The sequence below is a fragment of the Oncorhynchus mykiss genome, chromosome 26, assembly GCF_013265735.2.
Source record: "Oncorhynchus mykiss isolate Arlee chromosome 26, USDA_OmykA_1.1, whole genome shotgun sequence".
NCBI classification, from domain to species: Eukaryota; Metazoa; Chordata; class Actinopteri; order Salmoniformes; family Salmonidae; genus Oncorhynchus; species Oncorhynchus mykiss.
Genome location: NC_048590.1, coordinates 47,984,025 through 47,997,141, shown reverse-complemented (window position 1 = coordinate 47,997,141; position 13,117 = coordinate 47,984,025). Strand labels below are relative to the sequence as shown.

Below are 13,117 nucleotides of genomic sequence, written 5' to 3'. Positions count from 1 at the left end.
TAACAGACATCTCAACTAGTGTGTGTTTGTATTTATGAATGACGCATCCTGACAATACTGTGTAGCCACATTCAAAGTAGTACATTTACAGATGAAGTCGGAAGTTTACATAAACTTAGGTTGGAGTCATTAAACTTGTTTTTCAACCACTCCACAAATGTCTTGTTAACAAACTATAGTTTTGGCAAGTCGGTTAGGACATCTACTTTGTGCATGACACAAGTCATTTTTCAACAATTGTCTACAGACATATTATTTCACTTATAATTCACTGTATCACAATGCCAGTGGTTCAGAAGTTTACATACACTAAGTTGACTGTACCTTTAACAGCTTGGAAAATACCAGAAAATTATGTCAGGGCTTTAGAAGCTTGTGATAGTCTAATTGACATAATTTGAGTCAATTGGAGGTGTACCTGTGGATGTATTTCAAGGCCTACCTTCAACTCAGTGGGAAAATCAAAAGAAGTCAGCCAAGACCTCCACAAGTCTGGTTCATCCTTGGGAGCAATTTCCAAATGCCTGAAGGTACCATGTTCATCTGTATAAACAATAGTACGCAAGTATAAACACCATGGGACCACGCAGACGTCATACCGCTCAGGAAGGAGACGTTTTCTGTCTCCCAGAGATGAACGTACTTTGGTGCGAAATGTGCAAATCAATCCCAGAACAACAGCAAAGGACCTTGTGAAGATGGTGGTGGAAACAGGTACAAAAGTATCTATATCCACAGTAAGACGAGTCCTATATCGACGAGTCCTACCGCTCAGCAAGGAAGAAGCCACTGCTCCAAAACCGCCATAAAAAAGCCAGACTAGGGTTTGCAACTGCACATGGGGACAAAGATCGTACTTTTTGGAGAAATATCCTCTGGTCTGATGAAACAAAAATAGAACTGTTTGGCCATATTGACCATCGTTATGTTAGGAGGAAAAAGAGGGATGCTTGAAAGCCGAAGAACACCACCCCAACTGTGAAGCATGGTTGGTGGCAGCATCATGTTGTGGGGGTGCTTTGCTGCAGGAGGGACTGGTTCACTTCAAAAAATAGATGGCATCATAAGGAAGGGAAATTATGTGGATATATTGAAGCAACATCTCAAGACATCAGCCAGGAAGTCTTCCAAATGACAATCTTCCAAATGGACAATGATCCCAAGCCTACTTTCAAAGTTGTGGCAAAATGACTTAAGGACAACAAAGTCAAGGTATTGGAGCGGCCATCACAAAGCCCTGACCTCAATTCTATAAAACATTTGTGGGCAGAACTGAATAAGCGTGTGCGTGCAAGGGGGCCTACAAACCTGACTCAGTTACACCAGCTCTGTCAGGAGGAATGGGCCAAAATTCACCCAACTTATTGTGGGAAGCTTGTGGAAGGCTACCCGAAACGTTTGACCCAAGTTAAACAATTTAAAGGCAATGCAATGCAAATTGAGTGTATGTAATCTTCTGACCCACTGGGAATGTTATGAAAGAAATTCAAGCTGAAATAAACAATTCTCTCAACTATTATTCTGACATTTCACATTCTTAAAATAAAGTGGTGATCCTAATTGACATAAGACAGGGAATTTTTACTAGGATGAAATGTCAAGAATTGTGAAAAACTGAGTTTAAATCTATTTGGCGAAGGTGTCTGTAAACTTCTGACTTCAACTGTACATGTAATCAATTGTATCTCATTGTTCCTATTATCGATCAATGAAAGTGCTTCTATGCACGGGATGTGAGTTGTCACCCTTTATGTTGGGTTATGTGCTGACTCTTGCGGTTCCCTCAGTCTTAGTATACATTGTTACATAACATGGGTCATTATGGATGTCGGTCTGGATGGTTTGACTGTGGGGGTATGAAGTAACAGTTCAGTCTGGATGGTTTGACTGTGGGGGTATGAAGTAACAGTTCAGTCTGGATGGTTTGACTGTGGGGGTATGAGGTAACAGTTCAGTCTGGATGGTTTGACTGTGGGGGTATGAAGTAACAGTTCAGTCTGGATGGTTTGCCTGTGGGGGTATGAGGTAACAGTTCAGTCTGGATGGTTTGACTGTGGGGGTATGAGGTAACAGTTCAGTCTGGATGGTTTGACTGTGGGGGTATGAGGTAACAGTTCAGTCTGGATGGTTTGACTGTGGGGGTATGAGGTAACAGTTCAGTCTGGATGGTTTTGACTGTGGGGGTATGAGGTAACAGTTCAGTCTGGATGGTTTGACTGTGGGGGTATGAGGTAACAGTTCAGTCTGGATGGTTTGACTGTGGGGGTATGAGGTAACAGTTCAGTCTGGATGGTTTCCCTGTGGGGGTATGAGGTAACAGTTCAGTCTGGATAGTTTGACTGTGGGGGTATGAAGTAACAGTTCAGTCTGGATGGTTTGACTGTGGGGGTATGAGGTAACAGTTCAGTCTGGATGGTTTGACTGTGGGGGTATGAAGTAACAGTTCAGTCTGGATAGTTTGACTGTGGGGGTATGAGGTAACAGTTCAGTCTGGATGGTTTGACTGTGGGGGTATGAGGTAACAGTTCAGTCTGGATGGTTTGACTGTGGGGGTATGAGGTAGTAGTTCAGTCTGGATAGTTTGACTGTGGGGGTATGAGGTAACAGTTCAGTCTGGATGGTTTGACTGTGGGGGTATGAGGTAACAGTTCAGTCTGGATGGTTTGACTGTGGGGGTATGAAGTAACAGTTCAGTCTGGATAGTTTGACTGTGGGGGTATGAGGTAACAGTTCAGTCTGGATGGTTTGACTGTGGGGGTATGAGGTAACAGTTCAGTCTGGATGGTTTGACTGTGGGGGTATGAGGTAGTAGTTCAGTCTGGATAGTTTGACTGTGGGGGTATGAGGTAACAGTTCAGTCTGGATGGTTTGACTGTGGGGGTATGAGGTAACAGTTCAGTCTGGATGGTTTGACTGTGGGGGTATGAAGTAACAGTTCAGTCTGGATAGTTTGACTGTGGGGGTATGAGGTAACAGTTCAGTCTGGATGGTTTGACTGTGGGGGTATGAGGTAACAGTTCAGTCTGGATGGTTTGACTGTGGGGGTATGAGGTAGTAGTTCAGTCTGGATAGTTTGACTGTGGGGGTATGAGGTAACAGTTCAGTCTGGATGGTTTGACTGTGGGGGTATGAGGTAACAGTTCAGTCTGGATGGTTTGACTGTGGGGGTATGACTGTGGGGGTATTTGTGTTCCGCATTAATACATTGGGCGCCGTGTGGTCACAACATGATTGTCAAGCATCAGTGCTGTGAAAAACACAACTTTTTGTCTTTTAAAGATTTTTGTCTTTTTGTTCTGAAGATATATTCTCTGATTCGGGAAAAGGGGAGACCTAGTCAGTTGTACAAGTGAATGCATTCAACTGAAACGTTTCTTCTGCGTTTAACCCGAGTGACGCAGCGGTCTAAGGCACTACATCTCAGTGCAAGAGGTGTCACTACAGTCCCTGGTTCAAATCCAGACTGTACCACATCAGGCCGTGATTGGGAGTCACATAGGGTGGTGCACGAGTGGTCCGGATTTGGCCGGGCTAGGCTTTCATTGTAAATAAGAATTTGTTCTTAACTGACTTGCCTAGTTTAAATAAAGCTTAAATACATTTCTTAAATCAAAATAAATGATTACCTTACATTCCACTTCATTGTTAATCAAATCGTGTTTGTGACATGTGCTGAATACAACATGTATACCTTACTGTGAAATGCCTACTGACAAGCCCATAACCAACCATGCAGTTGAAGAAAGTCTACTTTATCATCAGTGTATTTGGAAGCAGAAGAGAGAGGACACGCATTTCTTCAACTATACCATACCAAAGCACATAATGAATAATGGAATGACTGTATTCAAACTCCATCAACTTTGCCTCTGATTATCCAGAGAAACTGATCCAAGATCTGTACTTGCGGTGGATAGCTTGTGTGTCCCTCCGCTCACTGCTCTGTCTGAGTAGCAGAGGGACTGAGAGGAGAGTCCTGTCTGCTGGTTCAACGTGGACCTCCTTTCAGTTCAGCCACAGTCCCCTCCTACCTCCTCAGATATAGTGAGCATTTTGACTAGCTGCGGAGTCAACCAGAGCTGAATCTTTAACAGAGCACGCTGCTGGGTCTCTCTGCCTCAGCCCCCAGACACACACACACACACACACCATACACACACACACACCGACCAAACACATGGAGTACTGCCGCGCTGTGTTTCTCTGGATCTGCTGCAGCCTGTTACCAGGTGAGCTAGCGTGTGTGTGTGTGTGTGTGTGTGTGTGTGTGTGTGTGTGTGTGTGTGTGTGTGTGTGTGTGTGTGTGTGTGTGTGTGTGTGTGTGTGTGTGTGTGTGTGTGTGTGTGTGTGTGAGTGCACATGTGCATGTGTACAATAAGTAGTAGTTATTACATTTAATTTATTCCAGCTCTCTCTGGAAGGCACATAAAACGTTTGTGGCATAGCTTTTATAGGCGCTAAAGTTAGTCGAATGTTTGCATAAGAAGAGGCAGACAGTCTAGCTTTCAGTTCTCCAATATTTATATGGAAATGTAGACAGGAATATAATTCCACGGTGTCCTAAGTGAAGTGGCTTTCTGGAGAACTAGTAAATGAGTGTCTCTTCTCTCGTGCAGTGAATATCTTAAACTACTATAATACCAGTCTCATATCTTGATCTACTCTAATATCTAAGTTTCATATCTTAGCCTCATATCTTAATCTCATATCTAGAAATACTCTGATACCTTAATATCATATCTCGAACTATCATATCTTATTCTCATATTTTAGTCTCATATATCTTAGTATCATATCTTGAACTACTCTCATATCTTAGTATCATATCTGCATCACATCCGGCCGTGATTGGGAGTCCCATAGGGCGGCACACAGTTGGCCCAGCGTCGTCCGGGTTTGGCCGGGGGTAGGCCGTCATTTTAAATAAGAATTTGTCTTAGCTGACTTGCCTAGTTAAATAAAGGTTAAAAAATTTGTATCATATTTTACTCTTATATCTTAGTCTCATATTTGGAACTATTCTAATATCTTAGCATCATATCTTGACCTACTATAATATCTTAGTCTCACATCTTGAGCTCATACTGTGTGAGAGAGATGGGTGCTGAGTTGGCTTATTGAAGGGATGTTCTGGTTCCCTCAGGTTTGACAGAGGTGCTCTGTCTCTCATTGAAAGCAGGTGTGTCCTTTGAAATGAAAGGTGGTGCTATCTGTTTAGAAACTAAGCGCTCAGAGTTTCCAGCATCTGGAAATGTGTGGTGTGCAGCCAGAACTGGGGTCAATTACCAGTAAAATTACAATAGCAGCAACATTTTGAAGTGGAATAAGAGAGAGAGAGAGAGAGAGAGAGAGAGAGAGAGAGAGAGAGAGAGTTGTTTGAATTTGTCCTATGGCTATGTGACCTGGATTGTATAACCTGATATATGGACTGCATCCCGCTGTCAATCTTCATCTATTTTAATTATATGGTAATATGAAATTGGACCAATGTCAAGAGAGATTGCTATGACAGGTGGCTTTTAAAGAGTGCACACGGCTCACAGTACTGGTAGCCATACATACTGTATATGTTAGTGTAATTGCTTCAGTCTATGGCAATGTACAGTATGTCACTGTGTAAGTGACATGGAAATGTCTGACGTTTCTTGTCCTCACTGCTTTCCAGTAATGTACTACTGACCTTAATCTAACAAGCAGTTGGATAGCACTAGGTTCCTATCAGGAATCAAGGTAAAACGCCAGTACAGACTGTGTGAAGTAACAGTGTTTATTGTAACAACAGGGGCAGGCAAACGACAGGTCAAGGCAGGCAGAGGTCGGTAATCCAGAGTAGAGGCCAAGGTACAGAAGGCCAGGCAGGCTCAGGGTCAGGTCAGGCAGAGGTCGGTAATCCAGAGTAGAGGCCAAGGTACAGAACGACAGGCACGCTCAGGGTCAGGTCAGGCAGAGGTCAGTCGGGCGGGTACAGGGTCAGGTCAGGCAGATGTCGGTAATCCAGAGGTGGAGAAAGGTACAGGACAACAGGCAGACTCAGGGACAGGCAGAGTGGTCAGACGGGCAGGAACAGGACAGGCAAGGGTCAAAAACCAGGAGGACGAGGAAAAAGAGAGACTGGGAAAAACAGGAGCTTAGACAAACGGCTGGTAGGCTTTAACAAACAAGACGAACTGGCACAGACAGACAGAAAACACAGGTATAAATACCCAGGGGATAAGTGGGGAAGATGGGCGACACCTGGAGGGGGTGGAGACAAGCACAAGGACAGGTGAAACAGATCAGGGCGTGACAGGTTCCCATGGTTTTTACACCCTCTTGTTGAAGTAGACTAGCTATTATTAATCTTTGATTAGACGTTGTTAGATGACATGAGGCCTGAGGGTGGAGCAGTAGAGGAAATATTTACTGAGGTAGAGGAATTTGATGTTGGGTCCAAGTTTTGGACACATTCAGTCTTGCCGAGGGGAGGAAAGGTCAACCTTGAGAACACAGAAAGAGTCTGGAATGAGAAGGAGAGAAGCTGTTGGCCGGACTGGGAAAGACGTCCTGACAATAAGACGGGAAAGGGCTGCATTCAAGATTTTATTTATCTATTGTGGGAGTCTTTGCATCACTACATGTCCTGTTTGAACGAGGCTGCTTAACATGGTCAGGATGGTGGTAGCGGGGATAGTGACATAGCTAAATGTCCTGTTTGAACGAGGCTGCTTAACATGGTCAGAATGGTGGTAGCGGGGATAGTGACATAACTAAATGTCCTGTTTGAACGAGGCTGCTTAACATGGTCAGGATGGTGGTAGCGGGGATAGTGACATAGCAAAATGTCCTGTTTGAACGAGGCTGCTTAACATGGTCAGGATGGTGTTATAGCGGGGATAGTGACATAGCTAAATGTCCTGTTTGAACGAGGCTGCTTAACATGGTCAGGATGGTGGTAGCGGGGATAGTGACATAGCTAAATGTCCTGTTTGAACGAGGCTGCTTAACATGGTCAGGATGGTGGTAGCGGGGATAGTGACATAGCTAAATGTCCTGTTTGAACGAGGCTGCTTAACATGGTCAGGATGGTGGTAGCGGGGATAGTGACATAACTAAATGTCCTGTTTGAACGAGGCTGCTTAACATGGTCAGGATGGTGGTAGCGGGGATAGTGACATAACTAAATGTCCTGTTTGAACGAGGCTGCTTAACATGGTCAGGATGGTGTTATAGCGGGGATAGTGACATAGCTAAATGTCCTGTTTGAACGAGGCTGCTTAACATGGTCAGGATGGTGGTTGTCATGTTGTGTCTTGTCTCTGTCCTTTCCCTTCACCCTGTCTCCCTCTGCTGGTCGTTGTTATGTTACCTTTTCTCCCCCGCTTTCCCCCAGCTGTCCCTTGTCTCCTCTAACTACCCGTTCCCCACCTGTTCCCTGTTTCCCTCTGATTAGGTCCCTATATCTCTCTCTGTTTCTGCTCCTGTCCTTGTCGGATTCTTGTTTGTTTGTGTCATTCATGCCTGAACCAGACTGTCGTCATGTTTGCTGTAACCTTGTCCTGTCCTGTCGGAATCTGCCGGTCCATCTGAGCCTACCTGTGTGTGGTAATTAAAGAAGCTCTGTTTAAGTTGATTCGCTTTTGGGTCCTCATTCACGCACCGTAACAGAAGAATCCGACCAAGAATGGACCCAGCGACTTCGGATCCTCTCCACTCAGCCGTCGAGATCCAGGGAGCGATGCTAGGCAGACACAAGCAGGAATTGTCTGCTGCTCGACATGCCGTTGAGACCCTGGCCACCCAAGTCTCCAACCTCACAGAACAGGTTCACCATCTCCGCCTCGATCCACCGGCCACTTCCAGGGCTTTCGAATCTCCGGAGCCCAGAATCAATAACCCGCCGTGTTACTCTGGGGAGCCCACTGAATGCCGCTCGTTCCTCACCCAGTGTGATATTGTGTTTTCTCTCCAGCCCAACACTTACTCCAGGAGCACTGCTCGTGTCGCCTACGTCATATCTCTCCTTATTGGACGGGCTCGTGAGTGGGGCACGGCAATCTGGGAGGCAAGGGCTGAGTGTATTAACCAGTATCAAGACTTTAAGGAGGAGATGATACGGGTTTTTGATCGATCTGTTTTTGGGGAGGAGGCTTCCAGGGCCCTGTCTTCCCTATGTCAAGGCAATCGATCCATAACAGACTACTCTATTGAGTTTCGCACTCTTGCTGTCTCCAGTGGCTGGAACGAGCCGGCCTTGCTCGCTCGTCTTCTGGAGGGTTTCCGCGCAGAGGTAAAGGATGAGATTCTCTCCCGGGAGGTTCCTTCCAGCGTGGATTCCTTGATTGAACTCGCTATTCGCATTGAGCGACGGGTTGATCTTCGTCACCGAGCTCGTGGAAAGGAGCTCGCGCTCTCCGTCGCCTCCCTCTCCGCATCACTACCATCTTCCTCTGCCGGCTCGGGTGCTGAGCCCATGCAGCTGGGAGGTATCCGCATCTCGACTAAGGAGAGGGAACGGAGAATCACCAACCGCCTCTGTCTCTATTGCGGTTCCGCTGGTCATTTTGCCACTTCATGTCCAGCAAAAGGCCAGAGCTCGTCAGTAAGCGGAGGGCTACTGGTGAGCGCTACTACTCCTGTCTCTCCTTCAAGATCCTGCACTACCTTGTCGGTCCATCTACGCTGGACCGGTTCGTCAGCTTCCTGCAGTGCCTTAATAGACTCTGGGGCGGAGGGCTGTTTTATGGACGAGACCTGGGCTCGGGAACATGACATTCCTCTCAGACAGTTAAAGGAGCCCACGGCCTTGTTCGCCCTGGATGGTAGTCCTCTCCCCAGGATTCAGCGTGAGACGCTACCTTTAACCCTCACTGTTTCTGGTAATCATAGTGAAACCATTTCTTTTTTAATTTTTCGTTCACCTTTTACACCTGTTGTTTTGGGCCATCCCTGGCTAGTTTGTCATAATCCTTCCATTAATTGGTCTAGTAATTCTATCCTCTCCTGGAACGTCTCTTGTCATGTGAAATGTTTAATGTCTGCTATCCCTCCTGTTTCCTCTGTCTCTTCTTCACAGGAGGAGCCTGGTGATTTGACAGGGGTGCCGGAGGAATATCACGATCTGCGCACGGTGTTCAGTCGGTCCAGGGCCACCTCTCTTCCTCCACACCGGTCGTATGATTGTAGTATTGATCTCCTTCCGGGAACCACCCCCCCCCGGGGTAGACTATACTCTCTGTCGGCTCCCGAACGTAAGGCTCTCGAAGATTATTTGTCTGTAGCTCTTGACGCCGGTACCATAGTCCCCTCCTCCTCTCCCGCCGGAGCGGGGTTTTTTTTTGTCAAGAAGAAGGACGGGTCTCTGCGCCCCTGCATAGATTATCGAGGGCTGAATGACATAACAGTGAAGAATCGTTATCCGCTTCCTCTTATGTCTTCAGCCTTCGAGATCCTGCAGGGAGCCAGGTTTTTCACTAAGTTGGACCTTCGTAACGCTTACCATCTCGTGCGCATCAGGGAGGGGGACGAGTGGAAGACGGCGTTTAACACTCCGTTAGGGCACTTTGAATACCGGGTTCTTCCTTTCGGCCTCGCTAACGCTCCAGCTGTCTTTCAGGCATTAGTCAATGATGTCCTGAGAGACATGCTGAACATCTTTGTTTTCGTTTACCTTGACGATATCCTGATTTTTTCACCGTCACTCCAGATTCATGTTCAGCACGTTCGACGTGTCCTCCAGCGCCTTTTAGAGAATTGTCTTTTCGTGAAGGCTGAGAAGTGCACTTTTCATGCCTCCTCCGTCACATTTCTCGGTTCTGTTATTTCCGCTGAAGGCATTAAGATGGATCCCGCTAAGGTCCAAGCTGTCATTGATTGGCCCGTCCCTAAGTCACGCGTCGAGCTGCAGCGCTTTCTCGGCTTCGCGAACTTCTATCGTCGTTTCATCCGTAATTTCGGTCAGGTGGCAGCTCCTCTCACAGCCCTTACTTCTGTCAAGACGTGCTTTAAGTGGTCCGTTTCCGCCCAGGGAGCTTTTGATCTCCTCAAGAATCGTTTTACATCCGCTCCTATCCTTGTTACACCTGACGTCTCTAGACAGTTCGTTGTCGAGGTTGACGCGTCAGAGGTGGGAGTGGGAGCCATCCTTTCTCAGCGCTCCCTCTCTGACGACAAGGTCCACCCATGCGCGTATTTTTCTCATCGCCTGTCGCCGTCGGAACGTAACTATGATGTGGGTAACCGCGAACTGCTCGCCATCCGGTTAGCCCTAGGCGAATGGCGACAGTGGTTGGAGGGGGCGACCGTTCCTTTTGTCGTTTGGACTGACCATAGGAACCTTGAGTACATCCGTTCTGCCAAACGACTTAATGCGCGTCAGGCGCGTTGGGCGCTGTTTTTCGCTCGTTTCGAGTTCGTGATTTCTTATCGTCCGGGCTCTAAGAACACCAAGCCTGATGCTTTGTCTCGTCTCTTCAGTTCTTCAGTAGCCTCCACTGACCCCGAGGGGATTCTCCCTGAGGGGCGTGTTGTCGGGTTGACTGTCTGGGGAATTGAGAGGCAGGTAAAGCAAGCACTCACTCAAACTCCGTCGCCGCGCGCTTGTCCTAGGAACCTTCTTTTCGTTCCCGTTCCTACTCGTCTGGCCGTTCTTCAGTGGGCTCACTCTGCCAAGTTAGCCGGCCACCCTGGCGTTCGGGGTACGCTTGCTTCCATTCGCCAGCGTTTCTGGTGGCCCACCCGGGAGCATGACACGCGTCGTTTCGTGGCTGCTTGTTCGGTCTGCGCGCAGACTAAGTCCGGTAACTCTCCTCCTGCCGGCCGTCTCAGGCCGCTTCCCATTCCCTCTCGACCGTGGTCTCACATCGCCTTAGATTTTGTCACCGGACTGCCTTCGTCAGCGGGGAAGACTGTTATTCTTACGGTTGTCGATAGGTTCTCTAAGGCGGCTCATTTCATTCCCCTTGCTAAGCTTCCTTCTGCTAAAGAGACGGCACAAATCATCATCGAGAATGTTTTCAGAATTCATGGCCTTCCGTCAGACGTCGTTTCGGACAGAGGTCCGCAATTCACGTCTCAATTTTGGAGGGAGTTTTGCCGTTTGATTGGGGCTTCCGTCAGTCTCTCTTCCGGCTTTCACCCCCAGTCTAACGGTCAAGCAGAACGGGCCAATCAGACTATTGGTCGCATCTTACGCAGTCTTTCTTTTCGCAACCCTGCGTCTTGGTCAGAACAGCTCCCCTGGGCAGAATACGCCCACAACTCGCTTCCTTCGTCTGCGACCGGGCTATCTCCTTTTCAGAGTAGCCTCGGGTACCAGCCTCCGTTGTTCTCATCTCAGTTCGCCGAGTCCAGCGTCCCCTCCGCTCAGGCTTTTGTCCAACGTTGCGAGCGCACCTGGAAGAGGGTCAGGTCTGCACTTTGCCGTTATAGGGCGCAGACTGTGAGAGCTGCTAATAAGCGTAGAACGAAGAGCCCTAGATATTGTCGCGGTCAGAGAGTTTGGCTCTCCACTCAGAACCTTCCCCTTAAGACGGCTTCTCGCAAGTTGACCCCGCGGTTCATTGGTCCATTCCGTATCTCTCAGGTCATTAATCCTGTCGCAGTGCGACTTCTTCTTCCGCGATATCTTCGTCGCGTCCACCCGGTCTTCCATGTCTCCTGTGTTAAGCCCGCTCTTCGCGCCCCCGCTCGTCTTCCCCCCCCCCCCCCCCATCCTTGTCGAGGGCGCACCTATCTACAGGGTCCGTAAAATCTTGGACATGCGTCCTCGGGGCCGTGGTCATCAGTACCTAGTTGACTGGGAGGGGTACGGTCCTGAGGAGAGGAGTTGGGTTCCCTCTCGGGACGTGCTGGACCGTGCGCTGATTGATGATTTCCTCCGTTGCCGCCAGGTTTCCTCCTCGAGTGCGCCAGGAGGCGCTCGGTGAGTGGGGGGGTACTGTCATGTTGTGTCTTGTCTCTGTCCTTTCCCTTCACCCTGTCTCCCTCTGCTGGTCGTTGTTATGTTACCTTTTCTCCCCCGCTTTCCCCCAGCTGTCCCTTGTCTCCTCTAACTACCCGTTCCCCACCTGTTCCCTGTTTCCCTCTGATTAGGTCCCTATATCTCTCTCTGTTTCTGCTCCTGTCCTTGTCGGATTCTTGTTTGTTTGTGTCATTCATGCCTGAACCAGACTGTCGTCATGTTTGCTGTAACCTTGTCCTGTCCTGTCGGAATCTGCCGGTCCATCTGAGCCTACCTGTGTGTGGTAATTAAAGAAGCTCTGTTTAAGTTGATTCGCTTTTGGGTCCTCATTCACGCACCGTAACAGTGGTAGCGGGGATAGTGACATAGCTAAATGTCCTGTTTGAACGAGGCTGCTTAACATGGTCAGGATGGTGTTATAGCGGGGATAGTGACATAGCTAAATGTCCTGTTTGAACGAGGCTGCTTAACATGGTCAGGATGGTGTTATAGCGGGGATAGTGACATAGCTAAATGTCCTGTTTGAACGAGGCTGCTTAACATGGTCAGGATGGTGGTAGCGGGGATAGTGACATAGCTAAATGTCCTGTTTGAACGAGGCTGCTTAACATGGTCAGGATGGTGGTAGCGGGGATAGTGACATAGCTAAATGTCCTGTTTGAACGAGGCTGCTTAACATGGTCAGAATGGTGGTAGCGGGGATAGTGACATAGCTAAATGTCCTGTTTGAACGAGGCTGCTTAACATGGTCAGGATGGTGGTAGCGGGGATAGTGACATAGCTAAATGTCCTGTTTGAACAAGGCTGCTTAACATGGTCAGAATGGTGTTATAGCGGGGATAGTGACATAGCTAAATGTCCTGTTTGAACGAGGCTGCTTAACATGGTCAGGATGGTGGTAGCGGGGATAGTGACATAGCTAAATGTCCTGTTTGAACAAGGCTGCTTAACATGGTCAGAATGGTGTTATAGCGGGGATAGTGACATAGCTAAATGTCCTGTTTGAACGAGGCTGCTTAACATGGTCAGGATGGTGGTAGCGGGGATAGTGACATAACTAAATGTCCTGTTTGAACGAGGCTGCTTAACATGGTCAGGATGGTGGTAGCGGGGATAGTGACATAACTAAATGTCCTGTTTGAACGAGGCTGCTTAACATGGTCAGGATGGTGTTATAGC

At 47.9% G+C, this 13,117-nt stretch overlaps 1 protein-coding gene across 1 annotated transcript in view; it reads left to right on the top strand.

The window, feature by feature from the left end:
- Positions 1–3,998: 3,998 nt before the first annotated feature.
- The window catches only part of LOC110520392 (integrin alpha-11), a 96,443-nt gene continuing 87,324 nt past the window's right edge, over positions 3,999–13,117 (top strand). The window contains exon 1 of the mRNA XM_036963840.1: positions 3,999–4,229. Coding sequence (XP_036819735.1) covers positions 4,178–4,229 — 52 coding nt within the window. The 5' untranslated portion in view covers positions 3,999–4,177. The remainder of the gene's footprint in view (positions 4,230–13,117) is intronic.